This window comes from Balaenoptera acutorostrata, chromosome 9 (assembly GCF_949987535.1).
Source record: "Balaenoptera acutorostrata chromosome 9, mBalAcu1.1, whole genome shotgun sequence".
NCBI lineage: Eukaryota > Metazoa > Chordata > Mammalia > Artiodactyla > Balaenopteridae > Balaenoptera > Balaenoptera acutorostrata.
Genome location: NC_080072.1, coordinates 38116578 through 38137786, shown reverse-complemented (window position 1 = coordinate 38137786; position 21209 = coordinate 38116578). Strand labels below are relative to the sequence as shown.

At 47.6% G+C, this 21209-nt stretch overlaps 1 protein-coding gene across 8 annotated transcripts in view; it reads left to right on the top strand.

Moving 5' to 3' along the window:
* NAV2 (neuron navigator 2) overlaps nucleotides 1-21209 on the top strand; it is a 398333-nt gene that overhangs the window by 162485 nt on the left and 214639 nt on the right. For 6 of the 8 annotated variants that reach the window (XR_009009169.1, XM_057552146.1, XM_057552145.1 and 3 more), the window contains exons 5-6: nucleotides 9624-9879; nucleotides 14841-14909. Coding sequence is in view for 7 of the 8 variants with exons in the window: in XM_057552146.1 (XP_057408129.1) it covers nucleotides 9624-9879; nucleotides 14841-14909 (325 nt within the window). In the remaining variant the exon portion in view is untranslated. The remainder of the gene's footprint in view (nucleotides 1-9623; nucleotides 9880-14840; nucleotides 14910-21209) is intronic. The other 2 variants (XM_057552147.1, XM_057552143.1) reach the window with 1 other exon arrangement.

The following is a 21209-nucleotide window of genomic DNA, read 5'->3' as shown; positions in this document are numbered from 1 at the left end:
TAAAGACGGAGCTGCTTCTCTTTGAGAAGGGCTTCATCAAACAACACCGATTTGGGCTTCCCTGGTGGCGCAGTGGTTGAGAATCTGCCTGCCAATGCAGGGCACACGGGTTCGAGCCCTGGTCTGGGAGGATCCCACATGCCGCGGAGCAACTGGGCCCGTGAGCCACGATTGCTGAGCCTGCGCGTCTGGAGCCTGTGCTCCATAACAAGAGAGGTCGCGATGGTGAGAGGCCTGCGCACCGCAATGAAGAGTGGCCCCCGCTTGCCACAACTAGAGAAAGCCCTCGCGCAGAAACGAAGACCCAGCACAGCCAAAAGTAAATAAATAAATAAATAAATAAATAAATAAATAAATAATTCACGCGACCGGCAATTTAGTTAATTTTCAAGCCAAGCCTTATCTGTGGGAGAGAGAACACTTAACCACAGAGCATATTTAAACTGTGCAAGTTCCCAGGGAAAAATGCCTAATCCTTATCTCTTAATTTTATTAGAAGAAGCAGCACTTTTCCTAGCTCCCCCCCCGCCCCCAAAAAGCACGTGATTTATTAATGAGGTGCTCCATTTTGACATTGTGATTAGTTTTTAATTAACTCCAATTTGGTGGCTAATTAGCACATTAGCGTTTGCTGGTGGTTCGCTGTTCATTAGGTGTTGGTCTGGAGATGGCCGGTCTGAATTCTTAGCCTCCTCGGGCAACAGCTCACTCTGGAAACTTGCTCTGTCTCTCTCCTGTTTGTAAATACAAGCAGCTGCTAGCTCCAGAGCAGCCATAGGCCCCAGCATCCTCCCAAACTCATTAGGCTGCACCTCCTCCAGTTTTCCCAGAACAGGTAGAGCAGTGTGGGCCTCAGATGACACCACCTTCCCCTATCCTGGTCGCGTTTTGCAGAGTTGCTGGTTAGCATAGACTCTGGTAGTTAGGGTTGGGGAGGCGGGGAGCCGTGCGGAAGGACGCAGCCCAGTGGAGCGTAAGTTTGCAAGCGTGATCCTTTGGGGGCCTGTTCCTTGCCTTTGCTCTGCTGTGTGGTGAAATCTTGGTTTTCCTGGCTGTGTTTCTGGGCTGTAGTCTCTTCCAGTGTTGCGCGTGGGCGGCCGCTATTGGTGTCTCATGTCTGCACGGAATTCCCCAAGTGGGACCTCTAACAGGCTGGGGCTGGCCCGGGTCAGACACGGTCACACTGCTTCCAGAGGTCTCTGAGGCAGCTTTCGGTGGTCAGCCTTAATCTCAGCTCTGAGAGAAGGGTCTGTGGAGGATTCCTTTGCTCTGGGCTATGGGCCCTCCTCCACGGGGGATGAGATCTAGGCTGAATGGCATGTGGCACGCGCATCGCTGGGGCGTGATGGGTTGGTGTTGGTGTTTCCATGGAGAGGTAGGGAGATGCAACTTTCTATTCCAAGGGGCACATTGCTTCCTCCTGGTAGAGAGTTCTCGTGCTGGTGGAGGTGGCGGGCACACATTCCTCCTAGGTCCTGGGCATGATTGGATCCCGGGCCTGTGCACCCCACCCGCAGCAGAGCACCAGCAGGGGCATCTCTTCTACAAGTCACGCTTAGCAGAACGGGCTCCAGGGGATGCAGACCCTGTAGGCCAGCTTCATCTCATGTGGCCTGGAGGTGACCCTGGCCACCCCGCCATCTATCTACCCATTGTCCTGCCTTCTGCCTGTCCTGTCTCTCCCCTGCCCCATCTTCTCTATACCTTAAGGCATAGAGAATCTACTCAACAAATATTTGTTGAATGAATAAGTACCAACTGTGCTTTTAAGGCTTTTATCTGCATCAGCTCCAGCTCTCACAACTGACGTTGGAATTTATAATATGCTGAGTTGACAGATGAGGAAATTTTCCCTGAAAGAAGTTATGAAGCCCGCAGTGAGTGAGTGGCAGGGCCAGGATTGGAACCCAGGTCTGTGTGACTTCGGAGCTCCTGTTCATGGTGTCTTTGGGGAAGGCAGATGGATAAAATGTGGGCGTGCCGTGTACGGGTGAGAGAAATCAAAAAAGATCTAGAACCTTTGTTGGCTGGAACGCTGTCTCAGAAGATGCTGGGCAGCCCGTGAAGGCATATCGTGCAGACAGACTCAGCCCCAGCCCCCTGGTCGATGGTGGGATTTGGCCCTTGTGAGTCTGAGCAGGGAAGAGCAGACTGGAACCAGTGTGTTGAGGGATCAGTCACTGGAGTATAACCATGAAGTAAGTTTTTCAGTAACTGCCCGCACCTGTGCTATGTTGACCCCCATCTTTCCTGCTTGGTTGAGACTCATTTAACGATATCTGGGCCAGAACCCATTCTCTTCAGTCTTGTGCAGTTATTAGAACAGATTTATGTCAATACTTAAGACTCAGCCTTGTTCATTTTTAAACTTCAGTCTCAGACTCAAAGCTCTTTTCCCCGGTGCCCACCCCGTGCAGGTGGCTTTGGAAGGTTGAGGGGGGCTGGGGGGGTGTGATGACTTGACTTCCTTTCTCTTCCCTCGTTCCTGTGCCTGAGCCTCCAGGATTGGGGCAGCAGCAGAGGCAGCAGAGTTATGCTGGTGGTGAAGTTGCTGCCCTCCTCTTGGTGGGCCATCATTTCTACTGTCCCCAGTGGGGGTCTCTGCATGCCCTGCTGACCGGCACGCACTCCCATGCTGCTCCCAGGGCCTCGGTAGTCTCTTGTGAGATTTGACCACTCCTCCAGCTCACCCCCAGCTGGTAGAAGTCACATTCCATCCCCCTGATTCAGGCCCCTCTTCGTCCCCACACTAAGGTGGTCCTGGTAAGGCCGTAGGCCTCAGTCTCACAATCCCTGCGTTACCCACCATAGAGCAGCAGGAATGTGTGGGCTCTGTCTTCCACTTGTAGTGATGGAACAGGCCTCCTGTCACCTGGAAGTCCCCACCATACAATCTCTCTCCAGCTCTTTCCCCCCAGCTTAGGTGGCAAACAGGCAGATCTGCCAGGTCCCTGCTAAGCAGGTGTCCCAGCTGGGCACTAGAACACCAGCACCACCACCTGGAGTGATTCTCTTGAAGCCTCTACTCCCTCGACTTCAAGGAGTGCAAGGACCCCACTGTCTTGCTCCTTGGTGAGGGGGGGAGATATCCTGTCTCTGTGATCATCAATCATGACCACCCGCGCCCACCCTCAATGACATTCTCTCATCTGGATCTTCTTATACTGATTTTGGGCACGGTGGGTAGAGGCTGGTGATGATGGTCTTTGGTTGTAGGACTGATTCTGGACTAGTGCAGTCTTGTGGGAGGGTGACTGGTCCCAACTTCTGTCAATTCCTTGAACTTACAAAGCAAGGGTACTTAGAGCCTGTTTTCCTCAAATGGGCCTTATTCACAATTTCAGGGCTACAGGAAGTACCTCCACTTGACATACTGTTAAGTTATAGGAGTGGAAATCATGTATCGAGGACCCACCAGGTACAGTCCCTGGGCTAAGTGTTATACACATTTTAGTTTATATCCTATTTAATCCCCCCCAGCAACCTTCCGAGATCAGTATTCGTATTACCCCATCTTACAGATGAGGAGACTACGGCCCAAAGAGATTGTTCCATGTGGCAAAAGGGAGGCCTACAGAGTCAGCAGTGGTCAAGCTACTCAAATCTGCTGATTCAAGTCCTGGTATTTTATACTGCTCGCCACTGTCTACAGTTCTAACCACCCCCATAACTACTAGAAAATCATTATAGTGTTTAAAGAAATCATGTAATTTTAATGCTATTTGTTTTCCTTTTGAAGATGATTGATTGCCCTGAGGCTCCTCCTCTGATTTAAAAAAAAAAAAATCAGCGGTTGGAAAGCCTCATAGGCATATCTCCACCCTTTCCCAGTGACTAAAGCCAGGTTTGGAACCCGGGAGGGTGTGTGCACCTGTCCTTGAAGCATCTCAGCAGCTCAGGCCCTGCCCTGGCCTGCCTGCGAGAGAGCCACAGGGAGCCTTTGTTCCAGGGCACAGACAGCTGATGCCTGCGAGCAGGGGCTGCAGGCCCAGGTGAGCCCCGTGGAGATGCTGCTGGTTTGGGGCTTTTCCTGTCCCCTGCGTGTTCCCCAAGATCAGACCCATCCGCTTGCTCCTCGAGACTTGCCAGAGTCCTGTGAGCTTGGGCCTCAGCCTTCCCCGGGGTGATTTTTTAGATCACTTCAACCCCTCACTCCACCTGTCACAACCATCTGTAAACCTGTTCCTGTGAGGAGGAATGGCCTTTATCCCTGGGAGTTTTGAGAACACCTGGGGTTTGTGCTACCTGGCCCTGAGCCCATGCTCCCGTCATGGGGAGGCGGAGGTCTGGAGGTGAAGACATATCCTATTTAGTTAAGCACGCATTTGCCGGGCACATCCTATATGCCAGGCACAGTGCTAGGCACCGGGGTACACGGAGAGTCACGTCAGTCATACAAAACTAGCTTTAAATTCCAGTTAATGAGAGAGCTGTGCTGGTGGCATGTACAGGATCCAGTGGTGCCCAAAGAAGGCTACGATCAGCTCTGTCTGGGGCAGACAGGGACTTCTCAGAGACGGTGATGTTTCTCCTGGGTTTTACAAGTTGAATAGGCTTTCACCAATCGGAAAAGGAAGGTGAAGGGAAATTGAGATAGAAGTTGGGGCATAGGTAATATGATGGGAACAAAGGACTAGCTTTTTATCCGTCTTGCAGGTTGGAGAAACAGAGGCAGGAAGATGCTTCCAGGTGACTCTAACAGGGAGTATATGCTTTAGGAGTGAAATCGGTTGCTGACTTGATTAGTTCAGACCTGGGTTTGCTGCCCTGGTGGCCAGAGACCTGATGCTGAGCTTTCTCCTCCTTTCATCCTGAACCAGAAAGCAGGAGGTTTTTCTGGACCGTTAGGGTAAAAGCAACACGTAGATTGTCTCCATCTCCTCCTACCCACGTCACCTGAGTTTGGCGGTGAGTGGGGCCATTTCTCTCCTTCACCAGCAGGGGGCCCTGTTGGCTCTGTTCCCACCCCTTCATCCACTTCCCCTGTGGGCAGAGTCACTGAGGGGCTTTGCTGAGCAGTACACAGAAGGGCTGCCAGAGTGGGGTGGAAAGTTACATGCTGAATGTGGGTGATGTAGACGGCCCAGCTGGAGGAGTAATGCCACAGAATCCACAGTCCCAAACCAGCCGGGTGACCTTACACCGTGGCTTAAGGGGATTGAATAAGAATTCTGAGACTGCGGTCTGAGGCAGTCCTCCCTTTGGCTCCCAATCCCTTTCCTACAAAGCAGGTTTCTTTGTATTAGATTATTCCAGTGATTGTGCCTTACTAAAGCAGGCCTGAGGTTTCTTTTAAACAATGTTGAAAGAAAATAACTCTATTATCCTCCCTTCTTGCCTAACATCCCCCTAAATCATCCATGCAGGTTAGCGCCAGCCAGTGGGTATGGAGATCAGTCAGAACCCGAGGAGGTTCAGAATCAACGCCATACTGAATTCTAGTGGAAATTGGACTATGGCCCGTGTAATTTATTCTTCAGTTTACATGGGGGCAGCCATAGGAGAGAAAGAAGAATAGGGTTCTCATGCTGGTTTAGATACCAGCCTAGCTCATGTCTCCTTGAACAAGCCATATGTCTCTAGGTCTACAGTTATTTCCTTCTCTACAAATCAGGAGGGTGAGGATAGTTGATCAGAAACAGAATGATGTTCTTTTTCCAAAGCCTCGGGAAATGTCATGAGGGGAACATTTTTGTGGGCTGGTGGATTTTGTTTTTAGACAGCCTGTGGAGCCAACTTACCAGGCCTCGTGGCACACAGAAAAATGCCATTTGGAAATAGGAAGAGAACACAATTCTAGCTATTTTGGACCACCCATGGCATAAACTGTGTGGCTCGATCCCAAACAGAGCATTCACCACGCTTGAGTCCTGTGTTCTGAAAAGAAAATGAAACAGTCCAAACGTCCGCCAACTAGTGAATGGATAAAATGTGGTCTATCCGTGTAATGGGATAATACCCAGCAATATAAAGAAACAAACTAGTGATAACGCTCTCACCTGGATGAACCTTAAAAACATTACGCTCCGTGGAAGAAGCCAGATGCAAAAGACTGCACATCCCATGATTGCCATTTATGGGGAAATGCCCAGAATAGGCAGATCAATAGAAACAACAGATCAGAGGTTGCCTGGGGGAATGGGTTTGGGAATTGACTGCAGATGAGCACTTTTTAGGGTGATGGAAGTATTCTAAAACTAGAATTTACTAAACTTACTAAAAATCATCACACACTTGACTTTATGGATATAAACTATATCTCAGTAGAGCTGGTTTGTTTGTTTGTTTGTTCTAAAAAGATGACCATTGAGTTTTCTGTAAAATGAGATTATCATGGTTGATTTTCTTTTTGACGCCTGTGACTGTGGCCTGGAGGGGATGTGCAGAGAGAAGGGCTTCTTAGTCTTCTCTAGTTGAAGAGCTCTGTGCTGAGTTCTGAGGGGGCCGCAGGTACAATGACGGTATTTTCTGAACCAAAAAGGGAAATACAGTCAGGCCATGTCCTAGGTGTGTTGCCCTATTTTCTCATTAACGCTCTGTTAATTCTCATAGCATCCCTGTGGGGAAGGTGTGGCACACATATGCCAGTTTTAAAGAAGAAAACTGAGGCTCAGAGAGGTTGACTCTTGGAAAAACTTTGAAGTCCATAAATGATGGACTAGAGAGATTCAAACCCAAGTCTTTGTGGCTCTAACAATCAGTGATCTTTATAATAAAAATGCTTCCTCCTAAGAAAAAGTGTATTTATGGGAGCACTGCGCTGTGTCACAAATAAAAAGATGCTTTCAGGAATAACAGAACAGTTATGAACAATAAATGACTGAACATCCACAGCAGGGAGAGAATATGACAGAGCCAGCTCCATTCATCTGCCCTGGGCTGGGCAGGTAGGTTAAGGGAGTCCCGATGCGGATATGCCTGCTTTTTGCAGGGGGCAACCCCTGAGCCCTTGGATATGCTGAATTGCTAGTTCTTCCCTTCTTTGTTTTTCTTGCATGGTTTTTAAAAAATGTATTATGGGATATTTGACACATCCCATAATACAAGAATACTTCTAGAAGGAGAATAAAGAATACTTACATGGCCATGAGCTAACTTAAATAAAACATTATCTGGTGTGCTTTTCAATACACGACCCATGATGGGTATGTAAGTAAGCCTGGTTACACCATGTTGGGAGCCTGGGCTTTGAGCTGGAAAAACCTCGATTCAGATCCCAGCTCCAGCATTTATCACCTTGGAGAGGTTGCAAACCTTTCTGAGCCTCTGTTTCCCCTTAAGTAAAAGGGAGATAATAGGCCTCATTTTCCAGGTTGTAGGGATTAAACGGGATCATGTATGTAAAAAGCTTCTCTTGATATATACTAATTAGTAGTAACTCTATAAAAGGCACTAAAATCTTACACAGATTTCATCTGTCATGATTATAGCTCTGTTTGCACCCTTCAAGGGATTCAATTTTGAGGGGAAATTGCTTTCCCGAGTTCCTTAACAGGTCGTCACCTGCACGCCAGCTCTTGATTCTGTCCTGCCTCCCGTCACCGTCCAGCCGAGGGCCCAGGGGTGTGTCCCTTTACCCTCCATCTGCCCATGAGGAAGATGCCCATCTTAAAGAAGAACACTGAGACTCAGAGGTTGAATCTTACAAAAACTCAATCTATAAACTGAATCATCCCAGCCAAGCCTCACACTCTGTGACATTGGTGTCCTTGTCAGAACATTTAGAAGCAGAAGCGGAACGGGCCGCAGGTGTGTTCTCCTCTGGTTTCCTTAGGATGGAGAAGGAAGCAGAGCTGAAGGGTTAAAGCTGAGCCACCCAAAGAAACTGGGGGACTTTCCCACATCTGGGGAAACTTTCTGTGCTCCCTGCATTGCACACAGTGGTTTACGAGCATCTTGACTTGTCCAAGTCAGCCCTGGCTTACACCTGTTTTCCTAATGTAATCAAGAACTTCTCCCTCCCACTCTCAAAAATGATGTAATTTGCATGATAAATTGTAAGGTCACATGGTAAAAACCATAATTTTTAAGGCATGAAACTGGAACTGCATGGGAATCTCCTACAGGATTCTGAGGCTGCTGTGGTCATACAGTAACCAAGACCAGTGAAGGACGTGACTGTTTACAGTTGTGCTTTCACATCTCTGCTCTGGTTTGATCTGCAAAACAACCCTGTGTGATGGGGCAAGCTGTGTCAATATTGTCATTTGAGGCCCAGAGAGATTAAGTGACTTGTCCAGGGTTGCACAGCTAGTAAGTGGTAGAGTACAGACTGCAACTCATGGCTTTGGTTTTCCGAAAGCTGGGCTCCTGACGGTTTTGTCCCACAACCAGCACATGCTAGCTTCCAAAGCAGAGGGTGAAAGTTGGATTTTAGTAGTTTGTATTGTCAGTTTCTTCAGAGGCTGGAAAGAGGAACTCTCCAACAGGAAGTAATTCAGCCTGACCTAATCAGCAGGATCACACCCCAGGGCACTGACAGGCTTGCAGGGAATGGGGCTTGTTTCTGAAAGAACCCCATTCATGCCTTCTGCCCCTCAACTGGTCCTTGGAGGAAACTCTGGTTCCTTTGTCAGCATCCTCTTGCCCAGCCTGGGGCTAACCTGGAGGTGTGTGTTACCCACACAGGGGAGGGGGGCTTCCCTTCCTCCAACCCCACTCCCTCTAACCCCCTTGCCAGTTCAGAAAAAGAAATTCTGCCTAAGGGTAGAAGCAAAGCAGAGGGAGCTCCTAGGTTCCTTCTTCTCTGTCCCCCATGCTGGGTGGCCCTATTACTTTACCCTCAGGGTCAGTTTAGACCCTGGCCATCAGCATCTGGTGTTAAAAGAACTGCAGAAAAGGAGGGATTGCCCAAGGGGAAACACCCTTGCATCCACAGTCTCTGCCTGTGAATAAATATTTTATTCCTTCTCTGCAGCGCTTAATGCATGGCTCGAGGCAAATGCGTTTTTTAACATCGGAAAAATTAACGTCTGGAATAAAAAATTTTCTTAGCCCCACTCTGCACAAATTTCTTTTAATAAAGGAGAATTTTTGTGTGAGTTCTTTATGGAAACAACCCCTATCTCCTATTCCCACGCCCACCCCAAGTTCAAGTTATTTATTCAACGGGCAAGAGAGACACAGAGCCATCTGAGGGCAGGATGATTGGGCGAAGCAGGGCGAGGGTTTTGGAGTGGGCCGGCAGCCACTGGCTCACTCCGGGTGGCTTGAAGCGCAGAGCACGGATTGGGCAGGGCCGCGTGGAGACCGGTGAGTTTCCCATGGTGCCTCTGTCCCTGGACGGCTTGCTCTGTGTCCTGAACAAGCACAGTCTTGCTCGGGACTCTGTCTTTTTCGGTTGTGTCCTTCCTGAGAATTTCCCCCTGGCACTCACCAGACATCCCAGTTGCTGCTTGCCTCGGGTATCCACTCTAATCCCAGTGGGGAGAATCAACTAATTTCTTTGTGGTTTAGGCCTGATTTTAATTGACTGGGACACCAATTAAGTGTTCAGGAAATCTGTCATATCCTAGAGGAATTAAAACTCGTGCGAGGGCTGAAGCAGCCTCTTGAAAGGGTGCGAGACAGGGCTCCCCAGAAAGGCTTCCTCCTCTAACCAGAGCCTCTTCACTGTCTTGCAGAGATCAGGAATGGAAACCTCAAGGCCATTCTAGGCCTCTTCTTCAGCCTCTCCCGGTACAAGCAGCAGCAGCAGCCCCAGAAGCCGCACCTCCCCTCGCCACTGCTGCCCTCCGTGTCCCCGGCGGCCGGGGCCCCCTCCCAGTGCCAGGCTGGCGCTCCTCAGCAACAGGTGCCCGCCGCTCCCCAAGCCCCGTGCCAGCCTCACCAGCCAGCGCCGCACCAGCCGTCCAAAGCACAAGCTGAGATGCAGTCCAGGTGGGCTCTCCTCGCCAAATGATACTTCTGCTTTTTTTTCAGGGGTCTTCTGCCCCACTGACCACATTCTAGCCTGTGCCGGACGTGTGTGTCATTTGCGCTTCTTCGGTGCTGAGAACTGCCGGTAGTTAGTGGGGAATTAGCCTGACCTTGAAATGGATGTGCCTGGCGGAGATGTGTACTTTTATAGATCAGAATCGCCAGCAGCCAGAGCTAATTAGCTGCTCCTGCCTGAACTCTGGCCTATTACCCACGCACACGTTCGTAGGCAATCAACAGCCCCTAAAACAGACTTCAAATTTCTTTTGCGTGTCTGCCTACAAGCTGGGTGTTCAGTGTTATATGTGCAAGTAATTTCCCTTAGTGGAAGGCAAAAGTTCTCCAGCAGATGCCTCTGCTTTGCCAGAAGAGAAATACTGAGAACACAGAAGAAAGATGGCCGGTGGTTTTTAGCAGGGAAAGAGGCATTCCCCCTTCCCTGAGGGGGCCGGCATCCCCTCATGGGGAGCAGTTACCATTAAGTGTGACTGACTTTTGTTGACCTTAGAGACCGGGTAGCAGTGTCAGCTGTGGCCCTCTGCTTTTTGGATTAGGACCTAGATTTTGTTTGTTGTTTCCAGAGGGACCCACGCTTGCCAGAGGGACTCGCCACAGAATGATAACGCTAGCAGAACACGGGGGCAGTTACCATCTACTCTGTTACAGTGTATAGATGCATTCCTAAACAGGTGATCCGCAGAAGATCACCTCGTAAAACATTTGTTTTCATGACAAAAGAAGGAGGAGATTAGGAACTAGAAAGTTTTTGACTCATAGTAAAGTTCTGGAGAAAAGTCCACCATAATTGTTTTTTTAAGCCATAAACCTTTAGCTATCAAACCTAAAGGCCACTGATCGAATTGACTGCTTGATTTCATTGAACATATGCTAAAGAGTAATGGCTTTTTCTTTCCAGTTCCCCGAAGCACCAGCATTAATAATCGTAGGTTTTCTCACACACCGTCATACCCTTAGTAGGCCATTGTAGTTAGGCAAAGCACAAAGTGGTTCAAACAAAGCAGCTGCCTTATAGATGGTTACAGCTTTTTTTCCCCAGGAGAAGCGCTGTTTCCCAATTGTGATGGTGTTAAAACCAGCACATCTATCGATGTGATGTAACTCAGAGCCCCTAACTGATTATCTAATTATATCCAGTCCCCATTATGGAAATGTGTGGGCTAGTAGGAAGGCCTGCACTAGCAGTGAGGAACAGGCACCCAGCCTCTGCACCTTTGCCTTGAAGAACCACCTGGGTGGGAGCCATTCTCTGCTCAGAGATCCCCAATGGACCTGGATGATTAAATGATCAGGACATCATTTCCCACACTGCATTTTGCAGAGTGCTTATTCCCTGGATGGTAACATGCAGCGGAAGGGTTCTATGGGGGAAAAATTGGCAAATCCTCTGGGTTAAGTTGTGTAACTGTTACTGCAGGGTCTACTCAGATCCTTGAATCGGCCAATATGCATTCATTTATCCAGTTAGTGTTTGAATGCCTTCTGTGTGCCCGGCACTGTCCTAGGCACCGGGGGGCTCAAGGGTGAATGAGATAGCTAAGGTGCCTGCTCTCTACTTTCTACTGGAGGAGGGCAGGCAAAAAAAAGGGGAAGAGAAATATCCGATGGTGGTAGTACAATAAGATAATGGGATCAGAGGGACCTGGTTGATAATTTAGGTTGGGTTGATGGGAGGCTTTCTCTGAGGACATGACACCAAAGTGGAAATATGAATGACAGGGAGCTGTCCATGCGGGTGTAGACTAGATCAGGTAGCGGGAGCAGCCGGTGCAAAGGCCCTGTGGTAGGGGTAAGCTGTGGTAGTACAATAAGATAATGGGATCAGAGGGACCTGGTTGATAATTTAGGTTGGGTTGATGGGAGGCTTTCTCTGAGGACATGACACCAAAGTGGAAATATGAATGACAGGGAGCTGTCCATGCGGGTGTAGACTAGATCAGGTAGCGGGAGCAGCCGGTGCAAAGGCCCTGTGGTAGGGGTAAGCTTGGCAGCTTGGAGGAGCAGAAAGAAGGCTAGTGTGGCTGGAGTTCAGTGGGTGAAGGGGGTGTGAAGTGAAAGGCAGCCTATAAGCAAAGAGGGCTGACCGGTGGCCCCTAGAGTTCTGTAGTCCCATGGCCCTTGAAGTGAGGTCACAGTGACGGCTCTACAGGCTAAAGAGTGGATATTTCATTCTAAAGGTATCAAGCCATTGGAGAGTCTTGAGCAGGAGAGAGACTTGATTTGATTTACAGGTTTTTTTGTTTGTTTGTTTTTTTAGTCACTTTTGTTCCTCTCTGGAGAATAAGACTGTGGGAGGGTCAAGAATAGAAGGAAAGACCCTAGCTAAGAGGCTTCCGTGGTCCTCTAGATGACAGTGGCTTCGATCACGGTGGTAGAGCAAACATGGAGATGGACCAGTTCAGGATATTTTGGAGGATGAGCCAACAGAACTACTATCTAGTAGATTGACTGTCTAGAGTGAGGGAGAGAGGAATTGATAGTAGATGGACTATCTAGAGTGAGGGAGAGAGGAATCACAGATAAAGCCGAGATTTCTGGCTTGAGCGGTTAGGAAAATGGTGGCATTTCTTGAGATAAGGAAGCCGGGGGGGGGGGGCGGGGGGGGGTTAGGGTGGGGGGAGGAACACATGTGTACTGGGAATCTTCAGAAGGCAGCGTAGAAAGCATTCTCAAACTGAGCCACAGAACTCTTATTTTATAGAGCATCTCATTGCATAGGGTTCCAAGGAACATGTGTTGAGAAACACTGGGCTTTTGTCACTGAGCTATGCTAGCCTGAGGCATCCATTTCCATAGTAAGCATTTGTCTTCTCAGAAGAACCAGATGGTGACTTCCCTGGTGGCGCAGAGGTTGAGAATCCGCCTGCCAATGCAGGGGACATGGGTTCGAGCCCTGGTCCGGGAAGATCCCACATGCTGCAGAGCAACTAAACCCGTGTGCCACAACTACTGAGCCCACATGCCACAACTACTGAAGCCCATGCGCCTAGAGCCTGTGCTCTGCAACAAGAGAAGCCACTGCGATGAGAAGCCCATGCACCACAACAAAGAGTAGCTCCAACTTGCTGCAACTAGAGAAAGCCCTCATGCAGCAACAAAGACCCAACACAGCCAAAAATTAATTAATTAATTAATTAATTAAAATTGTTAAAAAAAAAAAAAAAAGAACCAGATGTTACAGTCAGGACACCCATCTCCCAGTAAGAAAAAACATCCTACTATTAATAAACGCTTTACCTAGGGGGACTTCCCTGGCAGTCCAGTGGTTGAGACTGACTCTGCTCTTCTACTGCAGGGGGCAGGGGTTCCATCCATGGACGGGAAACTACGACCCTGCATGCCACACGAGGTAGCCAGAAATTTTTAAAAATAAAAAATAAATGCTTTACCTAAAGATGAGCCAAACTCACTTAAGCCAGGTTTTTATATCCATTTTTTCCAGAGTAGTTCCTGCCATCATGACCCCCTGACCCTGCAATGTGGTGACACAAACTGGGCTCTGGAGTTGCTGTATGTCCTCATTCATCCCTTATTTGGCCCATATTGGGTTACTTTCGCAGATGATTTGTTTTATCCATTATATACCGATAGTTTCTAATTTTACTTCCAGAGGATAATCTTGTTCTCAAGGTCTAGAGATGTGATACCCCATGCTCATGCTCTGGCTGTAAATTTAAGAGTAGTAAAATCACTTCCCTGGCTTTGTTTCATTGTATTTCTATCCCCAAATTCTGACTTTGATAACCAAAGTCCCAAGGATAATGGTTCAGACCCTTGATCATTAACGTCAAATGTTGATGCAACCCCCAAATACCAGGTTTGTGTTGATCCTTCATTAGAACTCTGCCAGATACAAACATGCCTAAATACAGTACCTCTCAGGATAGCAAATACTAAAACTTTACAGCTTTTCCGTAGTGTTTGTTAATAAGAGAGTTGTGGAAGCTGAGCAAGGAAATTTGAGATATTGGCATGAAGGAATCACAGCGACTCCTCTGTGATGGCCGCTGAATGGAGACTAACTTTTACCTGCAGCTCTTCTCATTAATTTACGTGATGGCTGAGAACTTGATCCACATTTCACCTCATGAAATTCCTCTCCATCTGTGTCTACCTTACATATTATCAATATTTAGCTTTCTAGAAAAAATCCAAACAATTACTTTTTTTAATTCATTCACTTCTGTCTCTTCCTTCACTTCCTCAGTTTAATGACACTAACATTGTATTTCTCACCTCATATCCTTTTATGAATGTGGCATAAGATGTATGGATCCAAGAAAGATAAATATTTCTGTCTTTCATAAGGCAGTAAATAAGTTTAACCTTTTATTAAGTCCAACCATGATTCTTCATATTCATAAATTTATGGTTTAAAGCCCAGAATGTAGCAAGTTCGGAAGACTTGAAATGATCATTGCTTATACCATGGAGAGCAAAAATTCCCAAGACCAGCAAAACTTGAAAACAGCTCCACCCTTGTTTAGGGTCAACTTTATGGGCTGTTCAGGACATTCATCGAAAAACCACCCTGGTAAAACAAGCATGCAAAATAGAAACATCTGAATACTTTAGAACGTTACAAGGTTTACTTGTCCGAGACCCCTGGCTTCAGTGTCATTGTGGAAGGCCTTATAGTGACTGATACCAGAAAAGAGATTTGGAGTTAAGAAAAAAAAAAAGAAAACCACAAAAGTTCTTAGATAATCTCGATAGCAATTTCTTCATGTTGGAAATTTATCAAATCAGACCTAGAAAGAAGGCTGCATATTGTAGAAAAAGCGGGCAGAGGGAAACCCAGGGGCATTCGCATTATCACAGGACTCCTGTTATTTATTTGTGTGTCTAATGCATCTTCTCTCCCCTCACTCATCTCTTCCACTTTTTTCTTTCCTATCATGCAGTGCATCTTCCAAGGACTCATCACAAAGCAAAATCATCCGCTTCACTCTGGGTCAGAAAAAGATCTCTAGGTTAGACTTTCTCCGCATCCCGCGAAGCATGGTTTCAACCCAGCCCCTCGTTCCTTTTGTTCTGGCTGCGTTTCCTTTTGGTCCCCCTCCCTATGTCATGTTTGCAGTTTGGGAAAACCAAACATGCTTTGGCTGATGACCCAGTGTTGGAGAGTTGAGAGTGGCCATGGGGTTGTTGAAGGGGTGTGTGTGTGTGTGTGTGTGTGTGATCTGTAAGTGAGGTTGAGTTGTACGTATTGTTTCTGCATTTCATTGATTTTTTTGTCTTTGATTGCTTGGACATCAAAGTCCATTCTGATTTAGAGAGGTGAGTTTGTAGGTGCTTTTCCGTAGTAGTTTTATGATGAGTTTGGCTCCCTGCTCTGTCCTGGCCCTGATCCCACCTCACCTGCATCTCATTTATGTGTGTTATGCTTTTTGTTATTGGTGCTGTCATTAAAATTACTAATGTGGGATTGGTTTTCTCTTAAGTTTTAAAGACCTGAAGCATGAATCCAGTTGTTCAGAGGAGACAAGGCAATAAGGCAATGTGTCATTTTTATTTCTGGGTGCTCTTGTGTACCATGTGTATTATGGACAGATCACCTCAGTTCCCTGAAAATAAAAATTAGGGCTGCTCACTAACTAATTCTCTTGACTCAGTTTGGCATCTACCGCATCCTGTCAGGACCTGTTTCAGGGTATGGCAAACGCCAGTTATATCCCTGTATCTACTCTGTTTTAAAGGTATCAACAGCTAACTTTTATTGAATGCTTATTATGTGCCAATTTGAATACATTATCTTTTTTAATCTTCACATCGGTCTTCTTGCGGTAGGTCATGTTATTATCCCCATTTTACAGATGAGGAAACTAAAATTTAGGAAGTTCTCAGTAAGTTATCAAAGTCACACAGAAAGTGGAAAGACCCGGATTTGAGCCCAGGTAATCTAACCCCAGAACCCTCACTTTAATCACTATGTTACATCTCTCCCGCCCCCTCCTCCTCCTTGAATTCTGGTACTTATGTGGTTGTTGAGGCTGCTTTTAAATCTTACGTTTCAGCCATTCCTCCTGGCCTTTGCCTCATGTTGCCCTTGTAGCATCCTGACAGAAACAGAGTCTCCTCCTCATTATGGCTGGTATTTCTTTTTCATTGAATTCTCACGTAAAGGTAAAGGGATGCCCAGACTGCATTTCTCTCTGTATTCATGCAACAAATAGGTACAGAACATCTGCTTGCTGCCCCACGCTCTTAGGCTCCAGGTGGGTGCCTTTTCTAATCAGTTAACTTTTCTAAAAAGCTTACGCATGGGGAGGCCCAACTCAGGATACGTCTGGCTGCAGGGAGAAGCCACAGGGCAGCTGCTTCTCTGTAGAACAAGTCAGCATGTTACCCAGACTTGGTTCTGGAGGACCTACATTCATCACTGCATCTCACAGGCATGTGTCTTACTCTGCTCAGGCTGCTACTACCCATCACCATAGACTGAGTGACTGAATGGAGATTTATGTCTCACAGTTCTGGAGGCTGGGAAATCCAAGATCAGGGTGCCAACATGGTCGTGTTCTGGTGAGAGCCCTCTTCCCGTTTTCCAGATGGCTGTGTTCTTCCTGTGTCCTCACATGGTGGAGAGCAGAGAGAAAGCAAGCTCTCCCGTCTCTGTCTCTTCTTCCAGGGCACTAACCCCATCACAAGGGCTCCACTTTCATGACCTCATTACCTCCCAGAGACCCCATCTCCAGATACCGTCACACTGGGATGACAACAGATGTATTTGGGGAGCAGGGGACACAAACATGAGTCCATAGCACCCTGCTAGAGAGTGACTGCTTTCCCAACAGCTCGAGGCCCAAGTCAGATAGACAGCCTCCCCCCACCACTGCACTGGTAACCTGGGATCCCATTTTTTGTTTTTGGGTGTCATGCAAAGTCCATACACAGGAAAGGAAGGGGGTGGGGAATTTGGAGGAAACCTGAAATCTAGTGTGTGTTCCCCCGATGTGCTTACTTCTGGAAGAGAGAGAAAACAGGAACTAGTTGGGAAAGAATCTAATTGGAAGCACATGCCCATCCCGTGAATGATCTATTATTATCAGTCCCAAATGATGGAAGGAGGTGGAGTGGGGTTGGGGGGAAGAGAGGAAGAACTGAAGAATGAGGGTGTGTTTGCCCTGCCCTGAGGGCGTGCTGGGCACAGGGCTTCCAAGTTGACCAAAGCCAAGGTCTGGCTTTCTTTCCATCAGGGTCCTGTCCCTCACCTAGAGTTTCTTTTGGATGCATTTTATTGCTGACGAGCCTGACAAAGGGATGGTCTTCATTTTATTATTCGTCTAACACTCCTTGCCTTCGGCTCCCCCCACTTCCCCGCCCCTAGACTTGAGCACAGTCTTGGTAAACATTTTAGCTGATCAGGCACCACCAGGGGTAGTAGTAAAGTCTGGTTGCCAAAAGGAACAGCCCTACCTACCCCTCTGGCTGAGCAGGATACCTCTCCCAGAGCTTTGGAAATAGGTCTCTTGTTCAGGTGCAAACAATGATTGAACACCGGCCAGAGCCAAACACCTAGATAGGCACCAAGGATGTTGAGCAGGGTGGGAAGCCTCATCTTGAATCTACGGGGAAGGGGCTTATGGAGGGAACTGGTACAGGGATGAAGGGTTTCCATGAATTTCCACCTTTGACCACTGTATTGCCTCTTGGCATCCCTGGTGAGCCTCAGGTATTTAGGCTTATTCTACCTGCGGGAGGAAGCATGGTGACGAAGAGTGCAGCTTTGCAGTCAAACCTAACAAACCCCGTTTTCACCACTTACTATGTTACCTGGGCCAATTATTTAATCTCCATGAGCCTGTGTTTCCTTACTGGTAAAATGGGGTAGTCCTGCCTTACTCACAGTGCTATGTGGACTAAATAAAGTCATTTCCAGTCCTTTGCAACCTGGCATGTAATCAGTGCACCAAAACTAGCTGATCGGGCGATGTTGGTGGTTTGGGTTGATCTGGGCCAGCTCTAGCGAATCTCACAGAGTCGATCTCTATGCGACCATCTCGTGGAGAAGAATCAGTGTGGCCAGTAGTTCAGCCGTCTCTACCCAGCTTTTGAAAAGCAGATGCCGTGGAGCTGAGAGGTTCAGCATTTAATCATCTTGTCTAGCAAAAGCATCTCCAATTATGACCTCCGCCCCCCCCAACCCCCAAGGTCCTGAGCATGTGCACACAAGCTGCCATCTTTCCTGGGAGGGCCATCTTCTGCTCCCAGCCTTTGAAGTGGTTTGGGGGAGAGGAACGGCTTTCTTCCCATCAGCACGTACAACGCGTGGAGCCGGGATGCACGCACAGGTTATGTGCCAGGAACAACAGTCTTACCATCCTGCCTGCTCGGCTGTGCACATGTTGGAGAAATTGACCATAGCTCCCATAGCAGCAGGATTTTCCTTCTGCCTCTTTGTTACACCTCTTCCCTTAAACTTCATTTTTTAAAAAAGCAACGTGTGTGTGTTTCAGAGAACACATCTGTGTCCTCTCATTTTGTAACTGTTGTTTGGACATGGGATGATCATGGGAAGTAGAGTCCCTCTTGCAAAGGAGCCGTTGAAACCTTCTGGCACTCTGGATGATGCAGGGTGTAGATGATTCGAGGTTGACTTGCTGCACTCTCCTCTCTCTGCTTTTTCTTGATGAGGCAGGCATCGCTGGGCAGCAGCTGTTGTGGTATCTGCAGCTGTTCCACATGAGCAAGACCCAGCTCTGCAGCAGAATGATGCTAATGGACAGACAGCAGCTACTTGCAGGCTGGGGCTTGAGAGAAGTTCTCCTGATGCACAAGGATGTTAACAATAATGAACTTCAGAATGTTAGCCAGGGGCCTGTGTGACTGTGACCTGGAAGCTACTCTGCTTTTCAACTCTAGCTCTGTTCTCAGCTTCCCTAATGAATGCCTCCTTGCTGGAGGACAGGACCAAGTCCAAGGTTCATAGTGTGACATTGAAGGCTGCCCCCGCCTGGTTTTCCAGCCTCATTTCCTCCCACGCTGTCCCCCAAGCCCCAGCACACACTGGCCCTTTCTTTCTTCAGTGCTTTTTTTTTTTTTTTTTTTTTTTTACAAGCTTCCCTCTGCATCACACCTCTGCCCCCTACCTTCTTGCCCTCTACTCACATTCTCCTTCCACATGCCACATCTTGCTCTGGGGTCGCTTTTATTTGGAACCTTCCCTGACCATTCCAACAACTTCCGAGGTCATTATTTCTCTTCTTTGAATTACTTCTGACCTTTCATATTCTTTTATCAATGCGTATGTAATTGAGATGTCAGCTAGGGTCAATCAGCCCCTTAAGATCTAGATAAGATTGAGCTAGAACCCTGTGACAATCTTTTTGGGCCACGATGATAAAACACCACAGGCTGGGTGACTTTCAAGCAACAGAAATTTATTGCTCACAGTTCTAGAGGCTGGAAGTCCAAGATCAAGGTGCCAGCCTGGTCGGATTCTGGTGATGGCCCTCTTTCTGGTTCATTAGCAGGCACCTTCTCCCTGTGTCCTCACGTGGTGGAAGAGGCAAGCTAGACTTCTGGATCCTCGTTTATAAGGGCATTAATCTCACTCATGAGGGCTCTATCTAATGACCTAATCACCTCCCAAAGGCCCCACCTCCTAATACCATCACATTGGGCATTACAATCTCAACATATGAGTTGGGATAAGGAAGGACTCAGAAACACACACATAGCACATCCCTGCTTCAGCTTGTGAAGTCCAGGTCCCTCACCTGGATTGCTCAGGTATCTTAGGATCTCGTGGTCACCTTTGCCTTTGAAATCCTGTATTCACAATTCAGTCTGAATTAATTCAGTTTGTGGATTGACTCATCATCCCAAGGGATGTTTTGGTTCCCTCCTGGGTGGATCCAAACGAAGCTTTTTTACCTTACTTCCCATACATCACACATTCATTCATGGCCTTTGTTTGTGAGGCAGACTGCTGAACATTTCAGAGGGATGGAGGAGGCTTGCTTTGGAGCAAGCAACTGTCCAACCCTATCCGCAACAGAACCCAAGTTTTAAAGCACAGTGTTCACATAGATTCCTTCTGACACTTGGAAGAAGTTACTTGGTCTCCATCCAGTTTTCCCATTTGGTCAAGTTAAGGGAGCTGTCCTTACTAGGGTGTAATGGCGATGAGGTAGAGGGTGACATGAGTTGGCTTGAGCTTTATGGTGGCTTTTGATGGCTCGGCATGTGCCAACCATCCCTTATTGTCATGTCAGCTGCCCTCAAGGCCTTCGAGACCTCTTCCATGTCTCAGAAAACTTGGTACAACCTGTAGCCATTTGAAGGATGGGTCACTCCCATCAGAGTAGCACCTCTAGGTTCTGACTCAAGGAAGAGGATCTGATGGTGACCACCCCTGGGAAACCAGAGCCGTCTCAGTTAATCCAAGACTGGGGATGTTTCAGTCTGGATCCCACAGATGGCTCAGAGGTACCCCAAGTGTAAGGTCTTCGTCACAGATGCTTGGATGAAGCAGTTTCTCTCCTCGAATGTTCCTTAGGGAGATGATGAATTCTGTCTGCCAAAACCTGTCTTGCCTCTTTGGAAATGTTGATCTCCAACTCTTGTGTGTTGATTTTTGTCCAGCTCTCTATTGCTGCTTTAACCTAGATCTGCCTGATTCCTTCCTTATTTGTCTGGTTCTTTTTTCTACCATAGCATGTTTTCTTTATGACAATGTCCAATTCCTTTATGAATCTGTGCTCAGCAGAAAGGTTGATAAGGGGAACCAGCATGCATTGAGTACTTACAACAGGCTGGACCTTAAGTCCCATTCCAAGTTTACAGCTATCCCATTGGGTACTTTACTATTATTCCAAAGTGACAAATACGGAACGTGAATCTCAGATCATAAGACTGGCCCAATGTCATGTCCATATTTGTATGGAAAAAGCTCATATTTTATCCATTGTACCACACTGCCTCACAGAGGACCAAATTGCCTACCTCATTCAAGGTTGTGGCCATCCCATCCAATACTTTGATTTCTTGCCTCTATAAAAGCCCTGTGCTGCTCTGAAAAATCTGTGGTCCAGTCCCAGGTGAGGGCAGTGGGGCCTCTCAAGCAACTTTTCCCTCCTCGTTGGAACGCATCTTTTCCCTCCTCATTGCTTTTTGCTTCCCTCTTCTTTGCCACGGGAGTAGAATACTGTCACCTGTGTTACCCTGCACCACTTAAAACTGTTGCTGTGACATCATTTTGGAACATGTCCATAATCCTTTTGCAGGCCTATCTGTGGGCATACAGACTCCTGCAGAGTCCAGCCCTG